The sequence below is a fragment of the Lepisosteus platostomus genome, chromosome 17 (assembly GCF_059453375.1).
Source record: "Lepisosteus platostomus isolate fLepPlt1 chromosome 17, fLepPlt1.hap1, whole genome shotgun sequence".
Taxonomy (NCBI): Eukaryota; Metazoa; Chordata; class Actinopteri; order Semionotiformes; family Lepisosteidae; genus Lepisosteus; species Lepisosteus platostomus.
The window spans coordinates 24,226,602-24,253,360 of record NC_142627.1 but is presented as its reverse complement, the minus strand read 5'-3'; the positions used below and the strand labels follow the sequence as shown (position 1 = coordinate 24,253,360).

Here is a 26,759-nt window from a genome sequence, read left to right as displayed (position 1 = left end):
TTAGGATTTGAAAATCAGCTGTGGGTCGTTCAGGCCTTCCTGTGTGCTTTGTTGTATTGTGTGTAAGGCACTGCCCTGGGAAAGCAGGAAGCACTTCTGCTGCAGCACTGAGCTGAATTATTTTAGGCTTCCTGACTCGACTGTCTGCCTGTGCTCGGTTTTGATCGGCAGCCAGCAATGCAGTGGGCAGCAAAGGGATCTGTGACATTTACCCATTTTGCCACATTAGCCCCAAGTCCTAAATTGGGTGAAAGTGAATCTGCCAGGAGGGTGGCGTGGTATGCCAGCTGTAGCTCTTTCTGGCGCGCTCACTGAAGAGCAGGAGTCCCTTATTTTACTCTTGTCCTGCAGGAATGGTCAGCATTGGCTCCCAGGAGAGAAGACTGGCCTGGCTTTCAACCCTGTTTGGGTCCCGTCATGCCGTTTCAGTGACCCGCTGCAACACAGCATTAATGAGTGGAATGGAAATGCATTTGGGTCTGAGCTCTGCACAATGTCAAGGGGCAAAATCGGGGTGCATTTCTGCTACACTGAGGAAAATACTATTAGGCTTTGTCGAGATGTGCAAAACTGAGGTAAAATAGACTGCGACTTGCGTCCTGCGACAGATGGTTTTGGTTTCCCGACTGCATTTGAATCTGTGCTGGCAGACAGATGGCATGTGACCAGCTGCAGTGAGGAACCCTTGCCACAGCTCCTCCTCACGTCAGGGGACGTGCTCAAAGGGATAGAGACAAATTACTTTATTCTTACGCACATCTGCATGTGAAAACCAAACCAAAGTGGTATTTATTTTGTTCTTTAAAGCTAGTTGGTCCCAGCGTCTTCTGTAGTGGGTTCTTTAAGTACTGTAGCCATGGATGACATAATATATGACTGCATTACAGATTTGATCTTATTGACTGTAGCAGGACATGGATCAAGAGAAAATATTCTGTTCAGTTTTTTAAGAACAGTATCTTTGTATCTTGAGGTAGAAGTCAAATCAATGAAAACTTAATCTTACCGAAGTTCAGAAACACTTTCTTGGAACAATGTAGTGCACCAGTGCTGGGTTATTGCCTGTGGTATTGCTAAAATTTCCAAAAATGGGTTTAAGCCTCTAATGGTTAAAATGTTTGATACTGCAAAAATCCATCTTCATGTGTTAAAGCCAGCTCATATGTCGTGATTACTTACTAATCTGGACATGACAACTGCCTGCCTTCAGTACTTCAACAGCATACAGTACATACAAAATGGACTTCTTTTGTGTTATATTTGAGGAAATATTTCAAGTTGAATCCGTTTGTAGTTGGAACAGTTTACCAGTTTACTCTTACGATTGTGGAATATTCCCATCCTGCAGCCTAAAGAGACATTGTTTCCATTGTTGCACTACAGAGCAGGTTTCCTTGGCCTGATAATAGCAAGGACAGGGTGACACATGGTATTGATAGATATCTCTGAATTGTAAGAACTGTTACAGTACCAACCGAACAATAATTTAATGTCTGGGGATTGCTTTTCTTTAAGGATAGCTAGCAAAATGGATAGATGGACATGCTGCATCACAGCTGTTGTGTCCTGGGTTTGAGTCTGAAGTGGTCTTCTGTGTGGGGTTTGCGTGTGCTCTGTGTGTTAGTGTGGACTTTCTACAAAAGCTTAGGTTTCCTCTTACTTCCTAAAAAGATGCTGCACATGTTAAATTGTGTGTCTGAATTTTTCGTGGAATTCTGGCCCAACTGAGGGGGAGTTCCGGGTCACTACAGCACTAACCAGGAATAAGCACCCTTCGGATAATGTATAGAAAAATTAAAAACAAACCTGAAGACAAAGGTGTCTTTAAGGATGACGTGATTGTGTAACAGCCGTCTTTTTCTGTCACTGTCTAGAAGATTTTTCTCTAGTCGTCAGACTCTTCTTTCAAGGTTAAAGAGTGTTTTTCACAAAGACATTTTGTTTCAATAAAAGGACATAGTGTTTTTCCTCATTAAGGAAAGTTAAAACAAGCTGCAACATGTTTTTAAAGCCTGGACATGCTCATCTAATCTCCACAAACTATCAACCGGCTGCTAAACAGATTACTTCTAATGGTTTGTTGTATGTAAGTGTTCAAAGTGGCTATCTAGTGTGCACATCTCTGTGTAGGAGACAGACACATTTTCAGGGAAATATATTGATGCATTGTGATGGCAGAAGATGTCTGACTCCTGTAGTATTGGTCTTTGCTGTTCTGTGTGAATGATTAAATAGGGACCCGCTTTTTATGTAGAATAATTTATTGAAGGCATTATCATAAAAGGAGACTGAAAATGAGTGCATGGTTTTAGCCTCAGAGATACTATAGATTAACCCACAATAAGCTATCAATTTTCGTGGTATTAGATATAAGGATGTTATTTGAATTTAATGGAAAAATAGGTTTAATGGAATCAATTCATTTTGATATCAGAAAGCCTTATTGTTATAGTAGCATGAACAGCATGTGGCCTGATCCCAGAAGCTAAGAACGGCTGGGCATGATCAGGGCTGCGATGAGAAGCCCAGAGGAAAGTCCAGTTTGCTGCTGTAATTGGTGTTGGCGGCTCACAATTTCCAAACCAGAACTCCAGAGTGGTGACTGGGGGCACTGTGCCAGAGGAGGTGTCATGAGACATTAAACTGAGGTCCTAAGTACTCGGTTGGTAAATATTCCAGGGCAATCTTCACAAGATTAGAGGTGTTAACCCAGGTGTCCTGGCTATATTCCACACTGTACTTAGAAACTGGCCTGTTAAAGGTTCCCTTTAATTCAGCTGGTGAGGCAATTTATCACTTTTCTACCCGATTAGCTGTGTAGCGTGGCTGCTGGTGCAGATTGGATGCTGGGGTGAAAGGTGCTATATATATGCAAGAAATTACTAGCGCTTGGAACCTGAGACCCTGCCCAGTCCTTCATGTTCCTATGCTGTTCTGCACTGCTTTGCATCATCACCTTGAGCCTGGATCTTTCATTCATACATTTATGATTGATGAACAACAGCTTTATTTGATTTAGGCTTAAATCAGAGACTTTAGGAAAATTTAGACTTTCTACATAATATCTCTACTGCTCAAATGTTCTTCAGAATATTATTAAATGATTTGATTAATTCCACTTGTTTTAAGAGTGAAATTCCTGGACTGTGGAAAACTCTTGTTTATAGTATGAAATTATTCAAACTAATTATTTTAGAAACTGTAATCTCCCTGTAATTGCTTTGATCTATAAGAATGTTTTTGCCTTCAAATGTGCTCATACCGTACATGTACTGGCACAGGGTGGTGGTGTAGAGGTCAGCATCACTACCTCCCAGCACTGGGTCTCTGGGTTCAATTCAGGACCTGGGGTGCTGTCTGTGTGGAGTTTATATGTTCTGCCTGTGTTTGTGTGGGTTTTCTTCAGGTGTTTCATTGTTGAACTGGCCCTGGTGCGACTGTGTGTGTGTGTGTGTGTGTGTGTGTGTGTGTGTGTGTGTGTGTGTGTGTGTGTGTGTGTGTGTGTCTGTCTCTGCCCTGTGATGGATTGGTGTCTCATCCAGGGTGTATCCTGCCTTGTGCCCATTGCTTGCTAGGATAGGCTCCGGCTCCCCTCTGACCCTGAATTGGGTGAGGTGGATATACTCTCTGAAAAGAGATGGATATTTCTTTCCACAAAGGCTAAGAACTAACAGAAAATCTTAGGTTTGGCTTAAGAACCTGTTCATTTAATGATAGATTGTGCCCTAAAGCTGTTCTCTGCTATAGCCTTCCTCTTCAGCTCCCTGGTTTCACAGGCAATCTCACTTTCCTGGCAGGTCCTGCTGAGCTGGAGTTTGAGACTGTTCTTGGCACAGGCGATGTGGAGAGGATAAATTAAAACTAGACTGGGATACTGTATACATCCCAACGGAGGTGATGGCTCACCAGCTGTTGGCAAGCATGTTACCCTAGCTAATATTGCTCTGAGTCAACTAACACATGCTGAAAAAATACAAGATGAAGAATACATTATTGTTGAAAAGGTAATGCAGTAGACAAGAATAAAGAAAAAGTTTAATTAATGCACTTTGTTTTATGAGAAGGGCAAGGACCTGGAAATTGAGAACTGAACAAACTATACCAGCATTTCTGAAATGGCCTCAGTGTCACCTTGTAGCCACATCAGACAATATGGCCTGCTCACACGTACTAAGATATTTTTAATCAACAGAAGAAAAGATACAAATGAGGGGGTGTTTAACCCATGTAGCCCCTTTGGTGATTAGAAGCTAATTGATCCAAAGATCTCATCCAGCTGTTTCTTGAGGGAAGACGGGATATCGGCTTCAACAGCATGACAGCATGACAGGAGTTTGTTCCAGACTCCTTCAATCATATGTGTAAAAAAAGTGTCTCCTTTTCTGTTATATGAGCATTAACACACAGTTTCCACTCTGGTTTTTGTTCCATTATTGATTTGGATGAAGTCCATTGGGTAGACTGTGTCAGAGCCTTAGCAGACTTTGAAAGCTCTCTACATTAGCAATGTTCCAGTCAGTGGGTCTCAAGAGTGTGCTGGAAGGGTTTGCTCATGGCCTGCGAATAACATCTTTTTTTTCCTTATGCAGCAATGCTAGAATATTGTTAGGCTTTTTACATTTGTATGTCTTTGCAATTTCTACATAAAAAAAATAATAATACTTAACTTAGACGTTTGTCTTGATTCAGTCTGACAGAAGACCGACCCAGGGTTCTGCAATCCATGATTTTATTAGTGGGCCCTTCAGCTAACAAAAGCAGAATCACCCCCTCAAAGAAATGGAAATCACACATATTTCTGTGGACATGGTTTTATAAGCACATTGAATGAAATTAACTTCACACAATGCAGTGTTATTATTAGTAGTACTGTAGAATGGATATGGGTTAGTGACTTCCATTCTGAACACTGTAAATAGTAAAATTACCCCAAGACAGCAGACCTGCTAATTGACTTTTTTCTCAATCAGTTTTCAAAGCTTGCTGATTTTATTATATAGAAATTGAGTAGCCTATATATGGTGCATTTCTTAGTAATTCCAGAAACATTGGCAATGTGGCCACCAGCAAGAGTTGGTGGCAGCAATCTGTGGCCACCCAGATAATAGGCCTGATGACTTCTAAGCTATACTTTATTCTTAATCAGCACAAACACCATGGATGAACAAAGACCTTGTTTTTAAATATTTGGGCCACACGCTGTTCATGAAAAGTATGTTGGCTGGCTGAGTGAAGCTCTTCAGTTGAGCTGGCAGTCGACAGTGTAGCTTAACTGTATGACCCTGGCTGAGATTACAGAAAGGGGGCCTGTTATTATTTTTGGGCAGAGGAGGATGAGGGGGACCTACAATGGGTGACTGTGTTTGTTTCCTCAGGGATAGGAGACAACGATCTCTCACAGGGAGCAGTGGAAGCTCCGATGATTCATCAGCACAGATAATGTTTTAAAGAGGATGAGCTAACTTGTTGTATAAGCGGGGAGACTGAAGTTTTAAAAAACGGTCCTCCTTCGGTTAGTTTGATTTTAATTCCACATTGAATGGAAGCTTCCTCTGCTTTAGTTGAATCTTTGCTTGGTATCTGTATATAATAATAGGATATCTTGCTGAGTTTGGAATATAACATATTCTAAATAATACTTTCATGGCGTGTGAACAGGATATTAAGAATACCTCCGGTGGAATTCTCGATGCCAGCGATCTCGATCCCAAATATGTAAAGTCAAATATTACCCCTGCATTCAGGTTACAGCTGGATACATCTTATGTGGATTACCTGTTTAGGCTGAACTTTAATCTGTCAGGCTTTCCTGCTGAAACATGTGTTGGCAAACAGAAAAACAAGGAAGCCATTTTCCAGCACGCAGCAATGCTGCCATAATACTGTATATGAGTTCTGCATTCTTCTAAAAGTGTTAATGTCACATGAAACAGGACACAGCTGGATTACTGTGGAACTGCTGTAAGAGTTGAGCTGCGTAAAACAGAAACATATTCAAGCAGTTTTAATACGCCTGCGGGAGCATCTTTGCTCTTCACCACCACTGCAAACTGTGTTTCTCTGTTTTACTCTTGCACACTCTTGCTGTTTATGTACTGCATTTTGAAAGAAATATTGTGTGAATGTAACAGAGCATTCAAACCAGATCGCAGTTCTGTGAAGACAGAAAAGAGAATTGGAACAGAAAAACTGGAGATAGCCCTAACTCTAAAATGCAGAATATGTTTGGAATTGGTACCCTGTTCTATACAAAGGTTTACAGGCCACTTTTTCCAAATAACCTGCCTGCTCTGCATGTACGAGTAGTGAGGGATTCTAAATACCTGTATTCTGTCTGTGAGTAGAATTTGTATTGCTGAGTGTTTTGAAAACAAATAGACTCTGGCCATTCAGAGAGCAAAGAGATGATCATGCTTTTGTGAGTTCTTATAGAATCAGATTGGTCTTGTGATGTTTTTGTTCAGTGTAATTCTTATTAAAGACCACAAGGAGGAGTTTCAGTTCAGTGGAGAGCTGGGGTGTCCTTTTCTGAGTGCTGTTCTGTGTACATGCTGGGCTGAATTCCAGAAACCAATAACAAAAGCACTGAAAGACAGATTATCATTGCAGGATACTTTCTGTTTCATCAGTACATAATGTATTCTTTAAAACATTAAAGGAAGTTTAATTGTATCAATCTACGGCTGTACTTATCAGTGTCCTGTGTTTTTCTTAGTACTTCATGCTCTTCCAATTAACTAGGACAAAGAGGGTGAAGAATTAAAAATAAAACATAAAATCATTACTTGATTAGAAAGTCGTATCTAATGCACCAAAAATCTTTAAAGCTGTAACTAACAAAGGAATTCAATAACGTCTTCAGTGTATACTGCTAATGAAAATTAATGTGATCATTCTTTTGTGGGGCATCAACTTAATGTAGTAAGAACAGCCTTACTACATGTTCTTTAACTGTTACGCAAATGATAAATCTCCCTTGAAAAGGTTTATTAGTGGTGCTGACAACACCCCTGTGTCTTTAAGCCTGCAGTCAATGTCAGATTCGTCCTCCAGAGGGCACTGTTTACTGTTGGATGCTGTGATCTGGGGAATTTCCTGAATCATGCTGTACCAGAGAGTGGTGTAACTAGAAGCCCACCCACCAACGGGTCTAGATAGCCCAACACATTTTGAAATTTCGTATATTATTTTGTTAATCCATTTTTTTTTACTGGAATGGAGTTTATATGTTAAAAGCCTCTGTTTCAGACCAATCCAGTCTATTTTCCACCCACGGTGTGCCGATTAGTTTCCCCCAGCTCTTAAGACCTGGCCGGTACTGCTTTATAAGAGTCGTTTTTAGCCGTAGCCTAACTGCGCCTGGGCTGCTCGCTGCTGCGATCCCTCGGGGAGCTGCACACGACTCCGGTCCTTGGTGTGCTTGCGGTCCGCGGTCTGGAGATGGCATGGCTGACCAGGATCCTGGCGCAGGGCAGGGAAGAGCTGCCCCAGCACCGACACGGCTCGTGTGCCGCATGTGAACATCACCCTCTGCACTCACTGGTGTTAGTGTGTTTCCATTTGTTAACACCAGCTGCTACAGAGAGCCCCCGCATGGCAGCCCTGCTCTCAAGCCAAAAAGATGCTTCTTGGTACACTGTCATTTAATACATTTGCTCATCTTTCATTTATTACGGTATTTTTATCTTATCAGTCAGTAATATTTAGTATTTTATGATTTCGTGTCCTAAGTGGGTTTCTCCTGAACTGTGAATAGTTTGACGCTAAAAATCTATGTTACTCAATATACATTACTTGGACTGACATACAGTATGGATTTCTGTGGCTAAAGTCTTAGCGAACGCTTCAAAGTGCACCCAGACTGTCAGCTAAGTTTTCCCTGCTCTGTTATTTTTAGATGATCTAAATGGAACGCCAGTGCAGATTTACAGGACAGCTGGAGAGATGGTGTTATACCAAATTAATGGATACATTTAATTCAGTTGTCTTAATTATGGGAAAACAAATAATGACCTTTAAAGGTTATTATAGAAATATATTTTTTATGTTCTTTTGTGTATAGCTATGAGTGATAAATAATAATTTCAATTTTCCATCTTTTATAAGATTACAAAATTCTTGACATGTAATCATCTATTAGTATCTATTTTTATATATTATTTCCTTTATCTAGACGTATGTGGGGGTTATAATACTAGTCAGGTTTCACTGTTTAGAAGTTGGTACAAAAGCTTGAGTTTGGCCTTTTTGGAAGTGAACGAGAAATGTTTTTTTTTCAGACCTGTAACAGACGAAGACTTGAACTTTTCTCATAACTCACAATGTTATAAAATGGTCCCAAGGCTCATGCTGTGAAGTGAAGAAAGATAACAAAAGGCGACCTCATAGAAGGTTAACAGCTTGACATGCTGTACGTTGAAGTGTCTGTTGGTTTTAATTCTGCTCAATTAACACATCACCTTCAATATATAATATAGAATATATAAATGTATTGTGGACGGCATGGCGACACAGTGGTTAGCACTTGGACCCAGGGTTCAAGTCCTCATGTGCTGTCTGCTTGGAGTTTGCATGTTCTCCCCGTGTTTGCGTAGGTTTCCTCTGGGCGTTCTGGTTTCCTTCCACAGTCCACAGGCATGCTGGGAGGTTAATTGGTTTCTGGGAAAACTGGCCTTGGGGTGAGTGTGTGTGCATGTGCTGTGATAGACCGGCTGCCTGTCCTGGATGAATCCAGCCTTGTGCGCATTGCTTGCCAGGATAGGTTCCGGTTCCTCTGCGACCCTGTATTGGATAAAGCCGTTAGAAAATGGTTGCTTTACAGCATCTCTTGACTAATTTTCATGAATAACGTATTTTTGCCTGAATGAATGATGTATTTTTGCCTGTGCCTTTTATGACAAAAGGTGCTTGCTAACTAGGCCAAGTCTGCCCAAAAAAAATGGCTTCTGCTAGGACTCATCATAGCTTAGCTCTGAAAAGGCGTGAACCAAACGCAGAAATGCTAGTCCCCTGTCCGGGAGAGTGCTGGCTGAGGGGACAGTTCGTGTGCCCAACCTCCAGCAGACAAGCTGCCGTGTTTTTGAGTCTGATGCGTTCCTACAGCCGAGCTGTGCTCCAGAGGTCCTCTCCACTGCTCCACTCACTGTTTGTCTTTTACAGACCAGCACAGTCTGCTTTAACGGCAAGTCGGGCAAGTCACTGTCCCTAAACTCACACCACATCACCCTCAATAGCCGCTTGTCCCATGCAGCCTGTCCTGGGATACACCCTGGACAGGGTGCCGGTCCATTGCAGGGCAATGAACTTACATCAAATGAGCACATTTACTTTCTTCTTTTAATCCTCATCTGCTGTAATTGGTGTTGTTTCCCAGAACCCCCAAAATCCATTCCTTTAGCTCCAGTGGAGTTGCCCTGCAAAAGGCTGTCAAAAAAGTAGAATACAAAAGGAGAACATGTTGATTTAACATATTACTAAGAACTAAGAATATATTACTGGCTTTCTATCAAGCTTATTATACCTGAAATACCAACTATTGCTGTACCGAATACCTGACCTCTTTCTTGGGTTATTTCCTCTCTAATGTTTAATTCTAGAAATCAGGATCTTGACTCCTTAGGCAAACCAGGATGGTGTTGGTGAGGAGTAAGAAGCAGGAGTATGAAAGGTACCAGGCTTGATATTCGTCATTCTGTGTGGACAGCCTCCTGCACACAAACCGCTACTGCTGTCTGTCTTCTTGCCCAAAGGGCTGGAGTTTCCTATATGGATAGTCGGAGTGCATGACATGGCTTTGGAAAATACTGTGCCAACATGGGATGGAGTTATAATGCTGTTATTCAGCAAAAAGGAAACTGTTCTCTTGGAATGGGAACACTAGTTCATTTCAGTCTGTGACACTGGCGTCTGATGGCGAATAACTGGAATTTTTTGTTTTGTGGCCTGAAATAAAAGATAGCATTCAGTGATTTGTATATTATTTAGTTTTTCATGACAATTCCCAATCGTCCTAAAAAATTCATTGTATTCGGAAGATCTGCAGCTGTTCATAGTATATATGTGAATATACAGTATATCCCATTAAAGTAATGTCAAGTTAAAATGAACTGCAGCAGAAATCATATTTCAAAAATCTTAAAAATCATAAATGACTATAGATGACTATGACTATTTCAACATTTGTTATTATCCATATAATTATAATATTGTAATATATTGTTTTGAAGAATGTACATTGTAAAACAAATTTAATCAAGATATGGAATGAAATTAGAATTAATGAGCATTACAGACACTGAAATACTCATGTCTTGGGCAATTAAAGCATTCAGCAATCACCAATTATTATTTTTTCTGTCAAATAGCCAGTGATTTGCCAGAGGACAGATAGGGATATATTATTTCTGATGTACTATAAGTCATGTTGACATCAGAGTTTCTGAATTGCGCTTCTCGATTTGATTTATAAATTGGTTTATACGCTAATGCACAGCAACGTGCTTCAGTTCTTTCACTCGCTTTGTGGTCTATCCAGAAGCCGTATCATGTGTTACAATCAGCTAAGAAATGAATCACTGTCTTTTAAATTGGAAACTTTCTGATGAATGAAACGCTGATGCTTAGAATTGTGATGTTCCCATCTGGCAGTTAGTTAATTGCATGCTAACATAAGCGAAAAGGAAAGAACAAAGAGTTTGTCATACAATTTTGTCAAAAAGAAACCATGGTATTATCATGTCTGGTAATGTATGTACAGTAATCCCTCGTTATACGCTAATTAACTTCACGCGAAATGGAGTATCCGCTCTTAATGTTTGTTCGCTCTTTTCACGTAGGAGGAGAGCAATCGTGACGTGTCCTCAGTTTCTCAGTCTTAAAGTGTCCTGCGCGCATTGCTGTACATTATCGCATCGGGCTTGGATGGTTCTTGATATTGATTGTGCATGTGTTAGTGATAGTGATTTCCTACATAAAAGTGACAGTTATTAGTTAAATTAGAAATAAATTAAAGTAGCTCCTACGCTGTAGGAGAGAGGGAAAAGCATGAATCTGAAATCGACAAGTGTGCGTGATCAGTGCTGCCAGTTCTACTTACTGTACTCTGTCTTCTCTTGAAGATTTGTACTTTGACCAGTACAACGAAAACATTGAAAAACATTGCCCCTGAGTACAAATAAAAATCTGTAATCTGTAATAAAGATAAAAGAATTTACAAGAATCATATGGAAACTCCAGGAGAGGGAAACGGAAAAGCTTTTTGCCAGCGAAGTTCGATAACCTTTAAAAAAGGGCTCCGGTCTTTGAATTGTGAAGTTTGCAGGAGATTGGCAGCCGGTATCCAGGTTTCCTGACGAACTGATGATGAAAATGGCTGTTTACCTGATCAGGTCTTCAGTGCTGACTAAACTGGGCTATTTGGATGAGACATTTTTTTAAGTAATTTTTCTATCATTCTTTGTACAGTATATGGCGTTAATAGTATGCTGTTTTTGAGATCTATTTTATTTTTGTATTTTACTTTAGTGGTTCATGTTCATGTGATCATTTATTGGAGCTGAAAAGAAGAATATTTAAGGACTTTCATGGGTTCATTCACAACTTCAGTTCCCCTAAACCCTGTTTCTCCACGAAGTCCTCATCGCAAATTTACCTACCGAGAGGGTTTTCGGGATCTTAACCCTCGCGTCCGGAAAGGGATTACTGTAAATTGTAAGACAATTTCAAAGGAGAAAGAACAAGAACAATATCTAACAGTTCACATGGTATTTATCTTTATTCATTCTTGAAAGGCAAATGTCTATACATTCTGGATAGCCAGTGTGTCAGTTTCTTTTTTAAACACACACATATGTAAAACGAGGAAGCTTCTGCCTTAAGTAAACAGAGTAAATGGAATCAGCCTCTTACCCAGCCTTAGGACTGGAAAACCTGACAAGACTTGTTCTTGATGATGTAAGGGGGAGTAGCAGTCTTTCTGCAGCAGGCTGCAGTCTTCAAGCTTCGCTCATGCCTGCCCAAAGTGAAATTATGTACTTTTTTCGAAAAGCACCCTGAGGACCTTACAGGAGGGATGTGGCATCTTCTGTGCAGTGAGCAGGAGCAGAATGCTCAGCTGGTGAAGCTGATGTGTTGTATGGGTCAGTATGCCTCCTCTCCTACGCTGTCACTTCTGTGTTTTGTCTCTGCCTTCTTTAGGATCGGCCGTTTACTGAATGCGTTCAGCACTGCAGTGCACTGTGTGCCAGAGCTTTTGCAATGAAATGCAAGTTTTCTGGAAACTGATAAATCCTGTTTTGCAACACTGTTTTATGTACTCTAATCACAGCCTTGGACTCAGGTACTCAGCATTCATGTTAGAAAGGCCTGCGTTATTGCTTAAATAATTATGATTGAAAAAAGATGACAAGAGTATTTTATCTAATGAATTCCTTTAATAATATTTGACTAGGGAGGTTGTTTATTTGGACAGCTGTACTGGCTGGAGGTAGGCGATATTAATTACTTTTTAATGATGTTCGGGTTTCTTTTGTCTCAGTGTTGTCCAGCTCAGGATAACTGCATCAAACAAACCCCATCTCTCACTGCCCTGTGGACTGCAGTGGTTACTGTATTCAGCTGGCCTGTTTTGGATACCTGACATTTACTGATGAAACGCACAGAAAAAATTGTATGCAAATAAGACCGAAAACAAAATGAGGATTGTGAGGATGAGAATAATTAAACTGTTTCTTAACTGTGTGCTTTCTGCCTTTGCTAGTGATTTGAGGTATTGTAACATTTTTAATTTTGAGTAGGGAATTTGACTTATAAAGAACCAATGCATGTGGAATGTTTGTTTACCTCTGCAATCAAACCATTTGGTGTTCTTTCAATGAGCATTCTGTATCAGTAGTGATATTGGCCTGTTAGCAATCTGCTTTCATGCAGTGTCTTTAAGTTTAGATTCAGTCCAAGTATGATATCTAAACTTCATGAACATTAACATTAATAGTAAAATATAACAATTCTCAAAAGTGCATAACAAAAAGCAAAAGTGCTTTTCAAAAACCCATAGAAAAAGAAATGCATCAGTTGTTTGAAAACAGTGTGCAGAGCAGAAAATACAGCAATGTTTTAAAACAGAACACTCTGTGCCAGTGGCTTTGTTTGAAATGTAATATCTCCAGTTATTTTGTGTTAATTCACACGGTGTGTCTATCACGTCTCAGTGCACGGCTCTGAACCCCGCACACAGGGGAGATGAGGAAGTGAGGGCGGATTCCTTGCAGACCAGTGCAGGAGGCTCAGCATGACAGAGAGAGATGCATGGTCCTCACATGTTCCTCACCTACTGTACCGCAGATCTGCAGGATCCCAGAAGTACTCAGGGGTCACTGGATTAGCTCAGATCCTGCCAACAAATCCCACCCTTGCCTCTTCCAGTTGTGTGCTGCTACTGAGGGAGTCCTGATCACAGTCCGCTAGTGACATGACAGAGATCAGCCTGTGTTCAACTGCAGTTTTGGGGTCCCTTGTGCAATGTTTGGATATTTTTATTCATTTGTTCAGCATCATTTGTAAGTTTAATAACATTAATAACATTTAAAAATATCATTATTTTTCTTAGTTCAGCAGGTTATCTTTAATAATACTGTAAAAACAGTGCAATGAATAGGAGAAGTAAAAGAGTGCTGTTATCTTCCATGTAGAAGGATAAATCACAAGTTATAGACTGGCAGACTCCATTTAATCTTAGTGATGGTTATACTACAAAGAATAGATAGTTAAGGGTTCCAAAATCTGTGGCACACCTTCTAGAAACGTGTATATACTTGTGTATCTGCTTTATAGTTTTAAAGGAAATTTTGTTGACGAGCATAATAAAATAACTTTATTCTTCATGCTTTTAGGGTTGATAAGGACAGATTTGTACATCTTGTTCATGCACAGTGCTGTGCTTTGCTTTCGCTGTATGCAGTTTTTCCATATTTTTATGCTCAGTAATGAATTGCACCAGTTTGTGCATTGTAAGGGTTGCCACACCCATTGGGCACTGTGGTTGCCACGGAAGCAATACACAAATCAAATGCTGTGGTTGGCTGGAGCTTCAGCAGTCAGTGATGAGTAATGGAGCCAGTGAGCTTGAAATTACTGCCATTTGCCACAGTGTAGGAAAATATTTCCACAAAGTTACACCTATCAACGTCTGTTCATCTTTCTTTATGAAGTACATTTTAAAATGGAAACCATAACATAAAAGTGCAACAAACAACTAATGCACTTTTGTTAATACATCTCAAATGCCTTTGCAGAAATGCAGCTAATCTGTCTCTCAAAATCCATCCAAAGTCATAAGAAGTATCATGTTAACAAACCCTGAGAGTGAGTGAGAACTGTGTATTTAAAAAAAAAAACACTTTATTGCTGAAGCTGCATTTCAGTCCTGAATGTTCTATAGAGAAATTATATGTTTAGTTTGAGGAGAGAAAAAATTAAATGTTGTAAAATCTTGTTTTTCACTGTTGTCCTAATGTAGAGGATGTAAAACATAAGACAGCATTTCTGAAATGTTACTCCCCCATTTAACTTATATTTTTCTCTGTATTCCACATGATAATGTCTGTTTGCATTACTAAACGCCTGAAAGTCTTATCTGAACATTTATATAATACAGAGGACACACGGTCGTGCTGACTAGTCAAGGTCATACAAGTAGAACAGTCCCTTTGATCTTGTTTTCTAAGTTATACAAATACTTGGAGTCCGATGAACAGTTGAGGACTACAACAAGGTGCTTTTTACCCTTTCAGTAGTCTTGTGCTCCACTCTGCACAGCTTAATAGATTCTTGCTCATTTAAGTGCTGGAATCTGTTTGATCTGTGGATCTCACCTAGCTGTGAAGCGATAATACTGGCCTCAAGAACTGGACAGGGCAGCTTGGTCTGTTCTGCCACAATACTTTGTGTAGATATACTGTAGATGCCCCCTCTTCATTTCTGGTTTTGTCCCAGTATAGTAAATAAAACCAACTTTAATGCCAATGATGACATGATATCCACCTATAAATAAGTTCTAATACAAATATTTGATGCAGTCCTTCAGTGTGCTAGAATGATTTTTAGTGTTCCTTTCTTTTCCTGCTCTGTGCCCTTCGCATTTGAAATAAAGCAACCTGCCTCTAGTTTCCAGGTCTTGTTTGGTGTAAAAATGCTGTTATAATAAAATGAATTAATTCATCATTTCTTTGTTCCAGATGAAAGAGACAGAGTACAGAAAAAGACGTTCACAAAATGGATAAATCAGCATCTCATGAAGGTAAGATGCCTGCTGTTTTCAGTGTTTTACAAATATTAATGTGAAGTAATTTAGTGTCTGTTTACAGTGTTCAAGACAGTTATCCTATTTTCAAGAAAACAATTATGATAGTTATTTGTCAAAATCACTATAATTGAACACCTGTGCACTGGCCAAAACAATTGCACTAGTCTACATAATCTGTTTGAGTTCAGGGTAGTCGTTGGACAACATTGCTCAATGAGAAGGAATCTCCTGCTGCATTTCAAGAGTTGTTGACAGGTGATAAAGGCAAGAATGGGTGGAGTGGACAAACCAGATTTCTTTCAGATGTATACAGCTTTTAAATATGTAAGATAACTCAGTATTTTAAAAAGAACTACATTAATACTGAGATCTGTGCTTATGCTAGCTGTTTCAAATAAAAAAAGGGTAATTCTGAAAGGGTTAGCAGGACCTAAAAGTCCAGTTGAAATACTTTCCTTTCCTAAAGAGTATGTGTATAGCTAAGAACATTAATTTTCACGGAACAACTGAAATAATGATGGTACCTAAAAGTATTAATTAATACTTTAAAAAAAATGTTATCTAGAGAAGCCTACTGAAATTGCTGCTTTCTCCTTTTTATAGGTCCTTGTTACACTAGACAATCATCTGACCTCTTTTATCCTCTGCTTTCATATCTCACATAGATCGCCTACAGTAGTTTAACACCGCTGGCAGCTCTCCAGCAGCACTGTGGGTCCTAGTGCTGTCAGTAGACCGCAGTGCTGCTCCCCGTGACAGATTCCAGTGCGTGGATATGTGTCACATGTCACTCTGGAGTATAGCTGGTTAAAAATGGACACTAAAAGATTTAAAAAGTTTAGCAGACAACTACCCATTTCCATTTTGGTAGTTCTGTATATTCTAGTGGTGATAATCGAAGGGAGAATGACTTTTAAAAACAAATTCCTGCTCCAGCTACTTTTATGTATGCATTTACAGTATGTACATAGTCCACTTGTCTATCAGGAATTTGTCTTGTCCTTGCTTTTCCTCCTCCATCTCAGAAGCAATTTGAGATTGCTTGATATAATAGTGAGAATCTGTGAGACAGAATGCAGGTGTATCTGGAGTTGTATTGGATTGGCTTAACTGGCACATTGTTTGCATGTGAGAAAATCATCACAGAAAAAGGTCCTGACCGTTAAATATGAGTTACAAAATAGAGGCAGCATCATTTAGCTTAGCAACTGCAGCGCAGAAATCAGCTCTTATTTTGTTCATGCTTTCACATCCTCTCGTCAAATCCCTTTACCATAAGTCCAACATACATAATGAATAATGAAACGGGGAAACAATTCAAAAGACCCAGAAACTGCACCGAGCTGCTATTTTTGCTCTGCAGCTGTGATGGTGTCTGAGCCTGTGTGCAGGGATTAGGTTGTGGCTGGGCAGGGGTGAGAGCCGGCCAGGCTCAGGCTGGGAAGTATTTAGCATGAGGCTGCTTCAGGGGAAGCAGCTTGAAATGGGAAACTGTGCAAGCGCACAGGCAGCTCTGCTGAACCGAGCTGAGCGGTTCTCTGGATGGTACACCTTGCTGATTAAACAGCCCAAGACAAGTTGCCTTTCACCTGGCAAACGCCAGATCAGCTGGTTTGTGTTTTGCCTTTTTTAGAGGTGGTGTTGATTGAGCATTTTGACTCTGACTCCTTCTTTGCATTAAAAAATCATTACTCAGGTAATGGTCCAAGATGTGTGCGTGGCCCTGTAATTACAATGCCGGTAGGTGATGTTTTTAGACCACAGGGGTTTTCATCAGGTGTCTCATGGGAACTGAATGAGTCTGAGCAGGTTGTAGGAAGGGATGGGTTACCATTGTGCTCGCCAGCTACAAAGTAAATTCCTTCTGGAAAAAAGCAAATGAAAGGAAGGCTTTAAAGGTGGGCAGGGCAGATATTTGGATGCTGCCCTTTAAGGTGTGGCTGTTCCAAACTGAACACAAAGGAATTATTGCTGTAGGCAATTAAGTCAATTAGAGATCAATAAAAATGTTTTGTAGAAACTGGAGAAAACTATAGGGTTGAATTAAATCTGATTCAATACTGTACATCCAATATAAGATACATCAAATTTGATTTGATTTGTCCTTCAGATGTAAGGTGTGCTGTAGCACTGCTATACTTGGGCTTTCTTAAATAAGCAATTCATGAGTAAATCTCAATAATTAAGGGGAAACCATGAGTCACTCTTTAAAATTGAAAATATTATATTTTCATGCTATATATGCTGAGATATTTGTCTAATTTCAAGGCCCCAGTCATTTTTAACTGTTTCACAATATGAAATTATACTACTTTCGAAGCACCTTTCTTTGCATGATAACAGTTTATCTTGTATTTTTGTTGCATAAAACTAATGTTTCTGTTAGGTGAGAAATAATGGCCCAGGCTTCCAAACTGTAATCATTTCATGAAATATAAAGAGTGCAGACATACGGAGCCTCAGACTGTCCAAACTTGTGCTGTAAGGGAATTTCCTATAAATGACTCCCTGCTTACTTTGTTGAAGTGAATGATGATCAAATAAGTAATTAAGATGGGTGAGCAGTGCTACATTCTGCTGTGGAGTAGGTGGGTGGGCTGCAAGCAAATAGTGCCTTACAGTAATATGAAAGTGCCTTACAGTAAATTACTTGCTGGCAGAATATTATCTCTTGAGTTGCTCTGTGCTGAGCTGTTAAAAGGGGTCAGGTTGTTACCGGAAGAGAAGGGCATTTCTTGGAATCTGTCAGCTGAGTGTGAAGGCTGATGCAAGCCTGAATGGCTTATTAAGGTGTGTGTTCAGAGGTCATGTGGAAACGGCTAAGTAAAAAAAAGAGGTTCATTCTAGGTCAAGAGAAGAGCATTTATTTTAGGTCTTACTTTTCTTGTATAAAAAAAAAAGATCCAGGCAGTCAGACTGATAGCAGTGGAAGGGGCTGATCTGTTTTAACCTGTGAACAAAGTCTGGACTGTCATGTGTATAGAGTCAGGCTGAGCGAAAGGTAGTCCTTTTCTTCTCACCGCTTGTGGTTTAACTAGAAAGCAATCTGTCCTACAGTTCAGACATCTCTTATTGGAGCCTGAACTGTGTATTTAGCTGCCCTTGGCCGACATTCCCAAGCACTAGTGCACAACTGCTGCCAATAACAATAACAACAGTAATATTTAAATAATATCAATTACAGTTCCAGTTCACCCTGTTATTGAGTCAGTTCATGGCTGAATTGCTCAACGGAGAGCTTGACTGGAACGAGAGCTGGCCGATGCGTGTGGTCTTCCAGGACCAGGATTGGGAACCCCTGGGCTCCGCTTGCTTGACAACAGGTCCCCTGAAAAAGATGTCTCTGCTGCCCCGAGGACCTGGGTGTCTCCTTCCCCGGGCGGTGAAAGAGATCCCCGTCACAGAAGCGTTTTTCATAGGCCTGCTCTGTCCCCTCTGCAGGTACGGAAGCATGTGAATGACCTGTATGAAGATCTTAGGGATGGACATAACCTGATCTCCTTGCTGGAAGTCTTGTCTGGGGAGTCACTGGTGAGTTTGGCGCCCCCCACCCTCCACTCCAGATCACCTCTCCTCGCTTTGCTGTTCTCTTCTTCATCTGCAATGCGCTGTTTTGCTCTCCCACCTCTTCTGTTGTATTTTATTTTAAAGTTGTATTTAAAATTGTTTGAATACAACGATCCCATATGGAGATTATATTTTTCATATTATTTCACATTCCTGTTTTATTATATAAATCTTATGTTATGGAGCTGGATCTGGTTATTGACCTATTTTTTAAATTCAGTTTTTCTTGTGCCTAGACAGTTTAAGCTGTACAGCTGTGGCCATAAATCTTTTCAGAACAAAGATTTAAATCATACTCATTTGTTTGCCTTGAAGCCTATGAACCACAATATAAAGTGATTAAATTTTCAGAAAAGCTGCGATATGGAAAAATCAGAGGTCATGGACTTCACAGAGCTCAAAGTTAATATGAAAGTAGTCTGTCCATTACTTTTTTAATACTCTTAAAAAAGCTGCTTGAATATATTTTTTTCATATTTTGTGTTGCTGTATTAAGGAAAAGAATGTTAGTGTCAGTTCCTCTCTTGGAAGTGCATAGAGTCCCAAAACTTAACACCCCACTTTGCCATTAATTGTAGTGGGGAAAACTGACTGTTTGTCTGTTGATGTGTTATACAGTGCACTTCTCTAGAAAGCACCCTCAGCGTATACCAGGGTACGGCTGTGCCTTATTCATATCACAGAGCTGATACCCATGATCTCAGTGTTCTGTCATTCAGAGTGTCGAACAGCCAAGAGAGTATTCAGTCACCCTTGTGTACTTCATACATCTCCTGCGGTTTGTTTTCCAGAAAACTAATTAATGCAGCACATCAGCCTTTACCTTTTGGAAGTAGATGGAAAACTAACATAGTTAAGTAGTGAAAGAGGTTAGAAATTACTGTTAGAAATAAAGGATGGTTTCACGTTTGTTCTTAGTAAAGAGGAGGACACTTTCACAATTGCCTCTACAGTTACATTATGCTGCTAACAGGACATTTGGCATTCTAATTAACCGCCTGAAGTAATACATCTCTAGAGAGTGTAAAAATAGCCCGTTGCTAATGAATTATGCACAGAATGTCAGTTAACTGTTTTTAAGCTAATGTTTTTAATTACAATACTCACAGACTGGGCTGTCCTGGAGTGAAAATGAACATCTGAATCCCTGTTCCTACGTAGTTGTTACAGTGTAGGAGTTGTAACAGTTTGAGTCTAGTGTGAGGTTAAAGGATGTAAGGAATGTTTAACATAGGATTCAAGATTCATGGCCACTGCTGTTGCAGTTTGGAGAAGGAATAAAGCCAGGTCAGCATGGAGACCACCTGTTTAAAGAGCAAACAGCACGCGACGACATTCCACAGAAATGTGTCCCAGCAAATCCAATGGGCTTGTTCTGCTCCTTCATTTTTTTCTTCTTTTCCATGCTTTCCTTTTCATTTGTTGTCTGTCTTGTGTCTTCCCTGTGTCCTCTTGCGTCTCTGCTCTGTGGGTAAGCCAAGGGAGCGTGATTTTCTGAAGACGCTGCGGCTGGTGAGTGCAGCTGAAGCATGCGCGTTTGAGCAGCATGGCGATGAGCAGGATGAGGACAAGGGGGTAGGTGTGGACCCCCTGTAACAGCACTAATGCAGAGTGTGCCGTGGCGGTTGACCGGAGAGTGAAAACCACAGCGTTTCTCATGGGGATCGGACACGGATCTGGGGACTCCAGCACACAGAAACTCTCCTGTTGCTTAGCTGCCGGCTGACTTGGGGAGGGACGTCAGTGTCCCGTGTAACAATGTAGATTGTTACAGATACCAGGGCTGTGACTTAAAACAATGCTGAGGGAAGTGGAGTTCAAAATATTGTGTACTCGTTTTGTAGACATAGAACTGAGGCTTTCTATACAATTGCATTCACGCTGAGTGCCTGCACCATGAGCCAGAGGCTTAGAGGCTTGTTGCATAAAAACCCTTACCTTAATTATTAAGTATTGTACAATATATGACTATTTTTCCTCAACACTTAAGCATAGTATTGTTTTCAAATTGTTTTGCCCTAAACCTCAAGAAACACCTGAGGCAAAATTCAAATTAACATTTAATAACCGGTGTGTTATGCAACAACCCACAGGTTCAAATCTTCACCAAATGTGTTTTGGAAAGTTCTTAATCCTTGCAAGACTTGTTCAGAGCAATGACTCTCTCTATTCACAAAACAGCTGCAGATGAAATCAAAGCAATGGAAATGGCTGTAAGATTAAAAATGGCTTACAAGATGTACAGTCTTTTTAAATTTTATGTACTGCTTTGAATACTGTACTGTGAAGGAAAATTGGGCATATTATGCTTATCAGAACTATTATTTAATTATGAACCCTCTTAAATTTAAGCTTTAGCACATCACAGTTGTGGGATTAAAGCTACTTATTTGAGTTGACTTTTTGCTGAATTTGCATGACAAGTGTGGGGATTTGAACCTAGATTAGTATGGCGAATCTGAATAGCCATCCGCCTCATTACATCACAAAAGAAAACCCATACAAAATACATCATTTGAACATCAAACTTTTTAAATTGTTTTGACTGAAATACATTAACAAGCCCCATGGTATGTTTTGTCTTGAGGCATGAATGCCAAACACTCAGAGAGACCCTAGTTAATTCTGCCCTAGAGTGTGCATTTCCCCCCCATTCCTTCACTCCGTGGCCAGGCCTGCCTCTGTTGGTAACCCTACCAAATTTTCAGAGCTCACGTGGCTCTGCCTGCTCCATGCTGGAGGTACAGTAGATGTGTGCAAAGCCCCCGTCACCTGAAACATCTGTCCAAGGGTGTCCAAGCAGTTCAGCCTCCTGCGTGAGAGACATCCATACTGTGCTGTTCTGAGCGTCCGCTGCTGAAGCACGAGTGGGCCTCCTCTCTACACTTCACATGCTCTCACAAACCAAGCAAGGTTCCCCTTTATTTAGTCTCATCCGTGACACATACTACGTCAGGAGGTGGTTTTCATTGTTTCCATTCAACGTATTTCTAGAAAAAGATCGTTCTTACCTTTCAGTCACTCTCTGTAAATCTGTGATCAGCATTCTGGCTCCACTCACTGCATACTGTACCCATCCCCTTGAGATTCAATCTGTTTGCCTCTTTCAGCAGATCAGGGAAAAGAGCCTGGAAGCGCTATATCCAGGCGCTCGTGGAGTGAGTCACTGGGTCTCTTCCAAACGGGTCAGAATCTGGGTTGCTTTGTATGGTAGTAACACTTGACTTCCTTGTTCCCTCATCACAGCCTCGGGAGAAAGGCAGAATGCGTTTCCACAGACTGCAGAATGTGCAGATCGCGCTGGACTTTTTAAAAAAGCGACAGGTAAGAGGAGGATTTAAACCTGAATACAGGATACACTTCTGTACACAAAAGGTTGTGGGGGTCTGGAGCAAGCTGCCTAATCATGCTATTGAAGTTGATACCCTGGCTTTTTTTAAGACTGGGTGAGATCCTCAGATGTTAGCTACTGCCTACCAAACAGGCTAGGCAGACCCCTGTTTGTTTTCCCATGGAAAGTAAAAAAGTTGATTTGACTGTTCCTTTAACAGTGTGATGCGGCACGATTTTTAACATCTCAACAGCACCATTCTCCAAAGTCCTACTCATTGAGACATAGGAGGGCGTGGCCTCATGCAGGACGATCCTTTCAAAACTCTGCATTGTTTTCTTGGAACTAAAATGAAACACGGGAATATTGCCAAGTGGATGGCATATGGATGCTGCTGGATCTCATTCTAGCGATGGCTTGCAGATATGGGTGTAGATGTTGATGCTCTAATTACAAACAACCAAAGAGAACATTTAGTGCATTTATAGACCTCAACAGTCATATTTAGGCCTAACTCAATATATAATTCAAAATATGCTCCACATTGCATTGATTAATGTAGACTGTGATATTCTAACAGCAATCAAAATGCCAGTGGCTATATAATTCTGTGATAATTCAGTGGGTATAAGGTTTATTCCCTTTCCCCTTCTCAGTAATGTTTTTGAAAGTCGACATGTCCCCCATTGTTGTGATTTATAATACATTTTGAAGTGTGTCACTTCTAATGGAAAATGTTAGAGTGGGGATCTGTACCTGCAAATTCTGGAAGATGCCGAATTTTCTTCAGAAGTGTTTCATGTTTTCTTGTTCAAGAAAACAAGTGGATGTCTTCCGCCCTCTGCTGGCAAGAATTAGAGATTCTAGAGGGTGTGAAATTAACTGCTCTACTGCAGTTTCTAACCATCAGAGTTTATGTACGCTGCTGCAGTTTTTCTTTATCAGTTTCTGGCAGCTGTGCAGTATTAGCTGATACTTTAAAGCTGTATTTTTCAGAGCTGCCTAAGAAAGTCAATGATACCTGTTTGTAAAATACCTCATTATAAGGATGGAAAGAGAAGTCACTGTGGGCCACTCTCATGTCAGAAATGACATGAATCCCTGGTTATGGATGATTTCTGTATAGAAAATGTCAGATCGGTTTTGAAGGCTTTTTTCTTGGATTTTACAAATCAAACTACGTTGGCAGCAGTGCTGCTTCCTCACTGTTCCAGGGTCCTGGGTTCAAGTGTAACCTGTGGATGCCTGTCTTGGTGGTGTTTGCATGTTGTCACTATGTTTACATGTGTTTTCTTCAAGCCATAGCCATAGCCAGGTTTCCTCTACCATCACGGAGACATGCTGGCTAGGCTAGTTAACTACTGAAGATCATTCCTGTCTCTGTTGCGGTGCGGCGGGCATGGTATCTGGTCCTGAGGGAACAGCAGTGTGCCATCCAGCCTGTGCTTCTGAGATGAGCTGCGGCTTGTCGTGACCTGGCCCAGGATACCTGGCTGAACGATAATGAAAGGATGCAAAATATCATTTAACAGTGTGATGGCAAGCTGATCTGAGACACTGTGTGCTAATTGTAGGTGCTTCAGGAGGCATAGTCACACTGTATGATCTTATTTACCTTTAACTAGCTAGATGGGCAGAAGGCCCACCTCAAACTTGTTACCTGCCTTACGTGCTTGTGTTCTTGTGTCCTGTTATCTTGCTTACTGTTGTGTTATTTTACTAACAGGTGAAGCTGGTCAACATCAGGAATGATGACATCACTGATGGAAACCCCAAACTCACGCTGGGCTTGATATGGACCATAATTCTGCACTTTCAGGTAGGACTGGGTTTAGCCTTCAGTTTTTATAAGGCCTGCAAAGCGCACTGCTTTAAAATAAAGTGTAGGTGATGAGGACATACAGTATATAATACTTACATATAATAACAGAAGTATGTGGGCATGGAATGTTTTCCTTAAAATCCATACAGCTGTACTGTATGTGTTTGAGCACTGATGATGCCAGCGGTTCTATATTCTGGAAGTATGCTCATGCTGACAGACCCAATGACTACAATGGCAGTATTTCTTTAAATGTCACCTTGCCTATAGTTATATATATATATTGAAATAGTATTTTATGATGTTTTGTAATGTGGAGTAATGCAGAGAAGCATGGCTGTGCTGGATTTCTGTTAGTATTGTCGGGCTCTTCTTTGAGCTCCTTCTGAATTTAACAGCCTTCTCTTTTCACTCTTTTCCACGAGGACGTGTTTGGCAATGGCACTGCAAGTCAGGGCTCAGCGCTGTATGATATTTTCTGTATGGGTGCAGAAGTAGAGTCCTCAAGGAGAGCAGGGCTCGTTTTCATTCCAGCTGAGTCTGTTCATAACCACTGTTTTCCTGACAGCCTTGATCAGAGCCTCTCTCACTTACTGCTCTCGCACAGTACAGTGTCACGATGTCACGGGGGGACAGTGCAGTAAGCAGAGTGATCTAATGCTCTACATCACAACAGATAAAAATAAGTGCATGGGCGAGAATGAATAACACATCACGTGAAATGAAATATGATGGATTTAAAACCTGCAAGAAAAAAACATGCTGAGGAATTTAAAGCAACATACAAACTTTTTGAAGCTCTTGTTTTGGAGGTGTTAAGGAAGGCAGTGCTGAGGATGGGTGGAGGGGTGTAGGAGTCAACTCTGCTCTGCCTGAGTAGAGACGGTCACCTCGAAAATGAATAGAGAACCTGAATGAGTTAGTCAGGCAGCCAGACTTCAATTCTTTTCAAGTCCTAAGGTGCTGAGGAGTTGAAGAGTCCTGGAAAACAGGCTGGGCAGACAAGCACAGGTCTGCTCTGTGTTAGGAAGATATTTGTATCCTCCAGACAGCTTTTTGTCAGCTTTGCTCGCTTCAGATCTAAGCCTAATTTCAGAGAAATGTAGGAATCCGAAGTTTGTGTTAGACTCCATAAACAGGCATTCACAGTTTGCTCTAGAATGTCAATCATACTACCAGTCTGTATGCATAAATGTAAATCTCCCTCTGACATCCCGAAAGAGCTGTTTCTTTAATGAAATCCCATCGTGGAGAAAGAAAGAATGCAATATTTTGACTGTGGCATGCCTTGACAGTTTCTCAGAGGAAACAACGCCATTCTTGCCATCTCACTTTCAAAGAATGAATGAGCAAACTCTGGTGCCATCTGTCTCCTGGGAAAAAGGGCTGAAGGTTTCAAAATGAAAATTAAACACCTTAAAGAAAAATAAAGAGAAATGTGTTTTATTGTGCTTGGGGTAATAAAACATACTGACAGATCGCTTGGGAGATGAAGGCTGTGTTCTTGCACCTGCTGTTGTCACTCTCACGCAAGGCTTCTGACAGTACTGCTGGTGGCTATAGGCTTGTTATTGCTTGATTTCAGAGTTGGAGGGCACCAAAAATGAAGCTTTCGTTATTTTGCCCAGATTCCTTCATTTGTTCAAAATAGTAATGCCTTCGGGCTACAAGGAGTTTATTTTTGCAATGAATATTTTCATTTTGATGCGGTGCTTTGCTTATACAGTCACAAAAGCAAATGTCAAGGAAGATATAGATTATATATATATAAATGTCACAATGTAAGGAAAGTTGCAAATGAGGCCATTTGGCTGATCTTCCTTGTTTGACTTAAACAAGATTTACTTTATTAGCTAATTGAATGTAAACTTTCTCAGAGCATTTCTTACAAGAGCACACAGATTAGTGGATAGTGAAAGGTGCTGCCTGGATATGCAACTGCATTTCATCAACCAGTCAACCCTTTTAATGAAGAAAGGGAAGCTGGAGAGTCATGGGTGTGTTTCAAGCCCAGTCTTTCCCAGGAGAGCTTGTTCACTATCTACTCCAGAGCACACAATAGTGAATTGTTTTACATTGTTGTAGATCCCAGGATTAGATACAAAACCTGCTGTAGTGTATGAGGATAAAAGATGGGAGTTTTAAAGGACCAATTAAAAGGCTTTTAAAGGTTGTGAACCTTTATATATATTGTTTGAACATATTTTCTGTGATTGAGAGAAGCTCAGAGATAACATTTGCATTATGTACTTGTACTTAGTTCTTATGCAGTACTTTTGAAGACCTGGTAAAGCTTTTGCTCTTTTCAACATTAAATCAAAATAAATTTCAAACAAATTCCACCTGTTATATACTGTAAGTGGAAGCCCTGTCTTTTTGTTTGTGCAAAATGAATGCAGAATCACAGTGTCCTAGTTGTAAACCACCTGACAATGCTTTTTTTGCATTGTATTTGTATTTGTATTTAAATTGAACTTTGACAGATTTGACATGAAATTGAGAATAATGCATAGAAAGCTAATTTCTCTCATGAAGACGCTCGGCTGTAATGCTAGAACCTAAACCACCACATGATGCTGATGGATTATTCCACCCTATAATACTGTTATTAATAATAATTCATTTCATTTACTGTATATAAATCCTCACATCCCAAAGAACAGTGTTTTAGTGTGGAGCAGTAAAACAGAGTAGATAGGAGGGTGACAGTGATTGACAGACGGAGGAGCTGAGCTGTA

The 26,759-nt window shown here is 40.4% G+C and overlaps 1 protein-coding gene and 1 long non-coding RNA gene across 28 annotated transcripts in view; one reads left to right on the top strand and one right to left on the bottom strand.

The window, feature by feature from the left end:
* dst (dystonin) overlaps nt 1-26,759 on the top strand; it is a 173,257-nt gene that overhangs the window by 34,319 nt on the left and 112,179 nt on the right. For 17 of the 25 annotated variants that reach the window (XM_088610638.1, XM_088610632.1, XM_088610626.1 and 14 more), the window contains 5 exons: nt 15,234-15,295; nt 18,743-18,832; nt 20,345-20,443; nt 22,115-22,192; nt 23,926-24,018. In XM_088610638.1, the coding sequence (XP_088466764.1) occupies nt 15,234-15,295; nt 18,743-18,832; nt 20,345-20,443; nt 22,115-22,192; nt 23,926-24,018 (422 nt within the window). Of the gene's footprint in view, nt 1-12,003; nt 12,138-15,233; nt 15,296-18,742; nt 18,833-20,344; nt 20,444-22,114; nt 22,193-23,925; nt 24,019-26,759 lie in introns of those variants that run through there. The other 8 variants (XM_088610623.1, XM_088610643.1, XM_088610648.1 and 5 more) reach the window with 3 other exon arrangements.
* Nucleotides 8,415-12,049, bottom strand: LOC148646441 (uncharacterized). Of its 3 annotated transcripts, XR_015927999.1 has the most exons (4): nt 11,908-12,031; nt 11,096-11,188; nt 9,309-9,423; nt 8,415-8,781 (listed from the first exon to the last, which is right to left on the bottom strand). It is a non-coding gene; the product is annotated as an uncharacterized LOC148646441 (long non-coding RNA). The 3 variants fall into 3 exon arrangements; XR_015928000.1 differs by lacking the exon at nt 11,096-11,188 and having other exon boundaries at nt 11,908-12,049; XR_015927998.1 differs by lacking the exon at nt 11,908-12,031 and having other exon boundaries at nt 11,096-11,452.